Source organism: Mus pahari, chromosome 15 (assembly GCF_900095145.1).
Source record: "Mus pahari chromosome 15, PAHARI_EIJ_v1.1, whole genome shotgun sequence".
NCBI lineage: Eukaryota > Metazoa > Chordata > Mammalia > Rodentia > Muridae > Mus > Mus pahari.
The window spans coordinates 52,962,978-52,968,711 of NC_034604.1; the positions used below are offsets into that span (position 1 = coordinate 52,962,978).

A 5,734-nucleotide genomic window follows, 5' to 3' on the forward strand; every position below is an offset into this window, starting at 1 on the left:
GGAGGGAGAGAGAGAGAGAGAGAGAGAGAGAGAGAGAGAGAGAGAGAGAGAGAGAGAGAGAAAGCCTTCTCCAAGGATGAGCCTCCCTCTACTAGGCTATTCAATCTCAAGAGATCAGCCTTAAGCACACATACATAGGAGCAATAGTAAAGGGACTCAGCAGATTGTATTTAATAATTTGTGCATATATAAACTAATAACAAAGATTGGAAGCCATGATTTTAAGAGGGATTGGGGGAACTGGAAGGAGGGAAGGGGGTGGGGGAGGTGATATAATTACAGTACTCATATGGGACATTATTAAAAAAGTAAAAAGAAATTCTTTCCAACAAGTAAATTAATCCATATTTTTTTTTTTGACAACTCAACCTTGGATCAATTCTCAGTACCAGGGAAGCATGCAGCCAGATTCTTTGCCTTGGTATAGTCTGAAGGCCCTCTACCCCAAGAGTTTTCTGAAATCCACATTGCCCTCTGTACCCTTATGACCTGAACCTCCACTTTGTTCACATTCCTCAACATTTGTGCCTTCCAAGCTCCCACCAGAATGGCTGGGTAAGTTCCTTCTTACAGCATCTAAGTGGTGAGTCTGGCATTCCCAACTCTTCCATCTTCGTCCTGCAAGCCAATCCCAAAGCCCTGGGATCAGGTTTAACACTACAATGAACCACTTTTCCACTTTTTCTACCAGTTTTCTATTACTTACTAGTTTCACTGATACAGTAAAATACTAGACTCAATCAACCGGGAAGAAAGTGTTCATTTTGGTTCACATTTGGGGATATAGATCATTCTGCAGAGAATATCAGGGCAGGCAGGAGCACGAGGCAGCTGGTCACCTTGGATCTGTAGTGAGGAACAGAGAGAGATGAAGGATGATACTCAACTAATGTTCTTCTAAATATTCACTCTGGGATAAGAATACATGGATTGGCATCACCCACAGATAAAGAGTCAGTCTTTGGTAATTGACTAATACCACATAGGCATGTCTCCCATGTGATTCTGAAGACTGTCAAATTGGCGATCAGTATTAACCATCACAAGAGGCTTTTAAAATAAAATTAGGAAATACATCATCAAACAGACAAAAATATAAACGAATTACTCTAAAGATTCAGAGGAGGAAAAGTCCTATTAACTAAAGCGATGAGGTTTTCTAAAGGGTTCTGTGTCAGATGTGACAGATGATTAGGAGGCCTGCAAGAGGTAGGGGTGAGAAGCGACATTTTGGATGTGAGCAGATGTGTCAGTTTGGTGTGATGATGGTGAGGAGAACCAGCAGGTGTGGAAAGGACGTTTGTTTTCCTGTTTGCAGCATGTAGACTTCAAGGACAGCAGTAAGGAATGAGAAATGTTAGGTAGAATTTAGGGTAAAGACAAGATGTGGGGAAAGATGGAGACCCTGCGACTAAATTTGCCAATTGAGAGTCAGTATAAAAACTTCATGCATGGGACAATACAGAGAAATCTGGAAGAAGCCAGAGGAGAATTGAATGCTCATTTCACCTACCTCATACTTTGGCTAAGAGAAGGTCTAATCAAATATATTTGGATGTAAGTTCTGTGACTCCACTTGCCAATACAGAGAGCCAAAGACAAGTTAGGTTCTTCTTGAAGATGTGTATTTTCCCCCAAAGAATACTTTAGGAAAAGCAGTCTGAGAAATTCTTGTTCATTAGATATTTTTTTTTTGGCAGCAACCAGAATATATCAAGCACATGATAAGCACATAATAAACTTGATTCTTGAAACATTAACGGTTTGATTTGTTTTGTGATTAACTGTCATCATTAAGTTGCTTTCTCTAGCAAATATGTTATGAGCATCCAAAAGATGTAGCAGTCATTGTGAGATAATGATAAACTTCATGTGCAAAGCATTCATGTGGCAAATGTTAACTTCTTAACTGAGTTTATGACTGTAAATAGGTCAGGTTTTTGTCTGATCACATACCCTCGTGATTTTTGCTATAAAGAAGGTAAGTGATCTCCAGTGCCTTGCTTGATTCAAAAACATCCTGATTTTTGTAAGCTATATGGCACTCTCCTGAAACCTACCCCTGATACATTCCACATGGGACCACACTGGGTCTGGAAGAGAAGCCTTCCTGCTACATCAGAGGGGTTTATAACGATGGTAAAATTACAGACAATTGAAGTGTGTTAGAGACCATTGACATATCTACCCTTCAATAGTCTTCCAAGTGGGAAGTCTGCTTCCTTCAGATGACTTAACATACTTCTAGGTGAGAGAGGTAGACTGTTGAGACTGTCTATTCACAGATAGCATGCCTATATTAAATTTATCAGTGGTGGACTGGCCAGGATGGCCATAAAGTCATGCTGACCTTGGCTGTTATAACTACAGATGTGTTTACTTACAGCCCAGAGCATCATTCAAACTCGGCAGCCTGATTACCATTTGGTTCCAAATGTGGCTAAGAACAGCACTCATCATACGCATTGATACTGTTGGGGAAAGAGTCAAGGGCACCTAGATACTGAGGGGTCCCAGGAGTGTGTTCGGGGTGACTTACTGCAACAACCCATGAAGTCCATGCCTGCGGTCTTCCCACTTAGAACAAACTGCCAACTTCAACCCAGTGAAATTTACCGTGAGCTTGAGACTAGGATTCAAAACCTGAGAAGGAATGAGATCAGGCTTTATCACAAAAGACTGAGGCAGGGCCAGGGCCTGAGCAAAGGCTTTAGTGTAGCAGTACAAAAACAAAAACGAAATCAAACAGTGACTGTGGTGAGCTACAAATGATGGACTCTTCATACTGAGATTACGGTGGCTCTAATGCACAAAATAGCCATTTCAGACTCTGACTGGGAGAGACTTTAAGTGTAACACGTACATAGTTTTCTCACTCTATTAATTTTAATTGATATGTGCCTTTTTGTGCAATTCAATTCAAGCACGGTGTGTGTGTGTGTGTGTGTGTGTGTGTGTGTGTGTGTGTGTGTGTCTCATAAGGTAGGAGGGAGGGCTGCTTTGTTGTTTTGTCCCTGTGTGCTGACGTGGCCTTTAGAAAGTGGCTTTTGTGTGCTGCGGAGAAACCTGGTTTCAGATGCCAGCCCAGCTGGAACATCTTCAGGCTCATTAATTATGGAGGCGCCTGACAGGGGTAGCTTCGCTTGCTTTGTTTCCATGGTAGATGAAAGGGGACATGGATCTTTCTGTTTTGCCCAATAACAACCATCCTGACAAATTCCTGCAGCTTGATGTGAAATCTTTGATGAGGAGCTCAACCCTTCTGCAGGCTAGCCTCGCGAGATTTCCGGGTGGAAATTATCCTGCTACACAACACTGGCAAAACCTTGTCTACTCACAGGTAAGATCTAAGGGCATAAAACTAAAGGGTGGGGGCATGTTTCTTTCTCAGTATATGACATTTTCTTATTCTTGTGAAGAAGGAGGCTTGTGGGGGGCGGGGGTGGGGGTGGGGATACAGAGAAGCTGCCTGTGCCTCCCCATCTATTCCTGTAAGCTCTGTATTTGATGTGCAAATTCTTCTGTGGGTTCATTCTTCTCCAATCTCCGGCCTCTCTGCCTGTTTTCGATTCGGATTTGTATGAGTCTCATTTACTCCTTCCCTTTAGAACACTGTATACCAACTGTTACATTTTCAAATAAGCTTCAGGGGGGTGGGGGTGGAAGAAGAAATACTTAGCCTGTATCTGTTGGTGTGATCTACACATGAAATGTCAAATGCTTGCGGGGGGGGGGGTGTACCTGCCTTTGAGAAAGCCTGAACCTGGCTTTTTACTCTTTTAGACTCCCTTTCCTTTGATAGGAAGGAGCAAAAGCTAGTGCGTGACAGGAAAGACTGGCCCTTCTCCATCTTGGAAAGTGGTGGCTCTCAGCTTAGATGTTCCTTTTCCACAGGTGTCTGCGTGGACCAGCCATAGAAATTAGACCTTCCCATCTAATGCAGTGTTTTGGTCTTGTTCTTTCATAAAAGAATGAAACTAATGCATTCCATCTGCTGAGATCAACACACAGGCCCCTGCTGAGGCACAGCTAATCTAACAGGGATAATCTTGTTTTAAGACTTGAAGGCTAATGGTGGGCAGGGGCAGGCACGGAGGGCTACTTCAGTGTAGAAAGAGGAAAGAGCATTTCATTTCAGAGCTGAAGTAACTGACCTCTCAGCCCCCTGTGAGTCATTAAATCCTTTGGAGTGTTCAAATTCCCTGGACAGACATTTGTTTGCTTTTAAGAACAGTTGCTGCTCATGAGTCCTGGTGCACAGTGAGTGCTTTGTGGTGTGTTTGTATGCTCCTTGGGACATATGTCATGAGATCATTCAGAGTCAGAGACACTCAAATGAATGTAAGTTGCCTCTATCCTATAAAGGGCTCCATTTATTTCCATTGTAAGTCAGCAGCTTGGTATAACAACTGATTTTTTTTTCTTTTAGCTTTATATCCAATCTTTGTAATTCTCAAAGCTTTCTATGCAGACCCATACATGGTTGTTTTGTGTTTTGTTTGGTTAAATGGAACAAAGTTCCTCCTGTATCTCATTGTTTATGTTATAGAACTAAAAAAGGATTAAAAATGATTTTAGAACATTTTGCTCCTCCCCACCTTCCTGTCTATGGAGTATATTGTAAGGTCACACAGCCAATAGATTGTGGGGGAGCACTGTGACACATCTATCTTCTAGCTAGCATCTTTTGTTTGGGGATGTGATTGATCTACTGCCTAAGTTTGGAATTTCACAACTAAAACTCATAATCTGAGGAAATGCAAATTTCTAACTGGCATCTTTTTATATAGACCCTGTTAGGCCTAAATAATTATTCAAGAAACAAAGAGGTATACTTCTGTAGTGTGTCTTTGATAAACCTCAAATAAATTATCTTTTTACCCTCCAAGAAAATGACAAGTAACTTAGTGAAAGTCAGTTTACTGTTGAAATAATGGATGGTGGGAAGTCATGGTAGACTAGGGCAAATTCAGGAAATTAGTAGGCATGGTTCAAACTACAAGTGAAGGCATGTGATCTCACAATGACTAGTGAACTGCCTGAGTGGATCTAGAAATCAAGGCTGACATGCTCATTGAGTACAAAATATGAGATGGGAACATGAAATTTTGAAATAGAATGATGTTTCAAAAAACTTCCATTTATCAGCAATATTGAATGAGGTGCTAAGCATGGATGAAGAGGGGGTATCAAATATTTCTTAATTAAATTCCTTCCTGTTTAGGGGGATTAAGCAAACAGGGAGATTATGCAAACACGATTCTCATGCATCACATGTTCATTTTTTTTTTTCAATTAAACATTTAAGTTCAATCTCCAGGAAGAAATTTTGAGATTTATCGCTCACTGACCTTGATCAGCCCAGGCTTCAGTCTGAACTCTTGTAAAATTAGTGCAAGATCCTCTTAAGTTTCTTAAGAACTGAGAACAGATAGTGTATAAGGAAAAGACAATAGAGTCCAGTTTCCTCTGACAGTCTAAGAAGTAGAAGCAGAAATGCTAGGGTGGGGTTTGGAGTGTTGTATTTCATTTGATAGAATACTGGAATCCCAACACACAGGAAATCCTATCTTCCTCCCCGCCACCCCCAGTACTGCATAAAACATGTGTGATTTACATTTATAATCCCAGCACTCACTAGATTCAGGGTGCCTGTAGTTTTGTTGTCATCTTCCTCCTCTTCCTCCTCTTCCTCCTCCTCCTCCTCTTCCTCCTCCTCTTCCTCCTCCTCCTC

At 41.4% G+C, this 5,734-nt stretch overlaps 1 protein-coding gene across 3 annotated transcripts in view; it reads left to right on the forward strand.

Moving 5' to 3' along the window:
• The first annotated feature begins 3,101 nt into the window (after positions 1-3,101).
• Positions 3,102-5,734, forward strand: part of Minar2 (membrane integral NOTCH2 associated receptor 2) — a 15,549-nt gene continuing 12,916 nt past the window's right edge. For 2 of the 3 annotated variants that reach the window (XM_021214955.2, XM_021214956.2), the window contains exon 1: positions 3,102-3,340. In XM_021214955.2, the coding sequence (XP_021070614.1) occupies positions 3,164-3,340 (177 nt within the window). In that variant the 5' untranslated portion in view covers positions 3,102-3,163. The remainder of the gene's footprint in view (positions 3,341-5,734) is intronic. The other variant, XM_029547057.1, reaches the window with a different exon arrangement.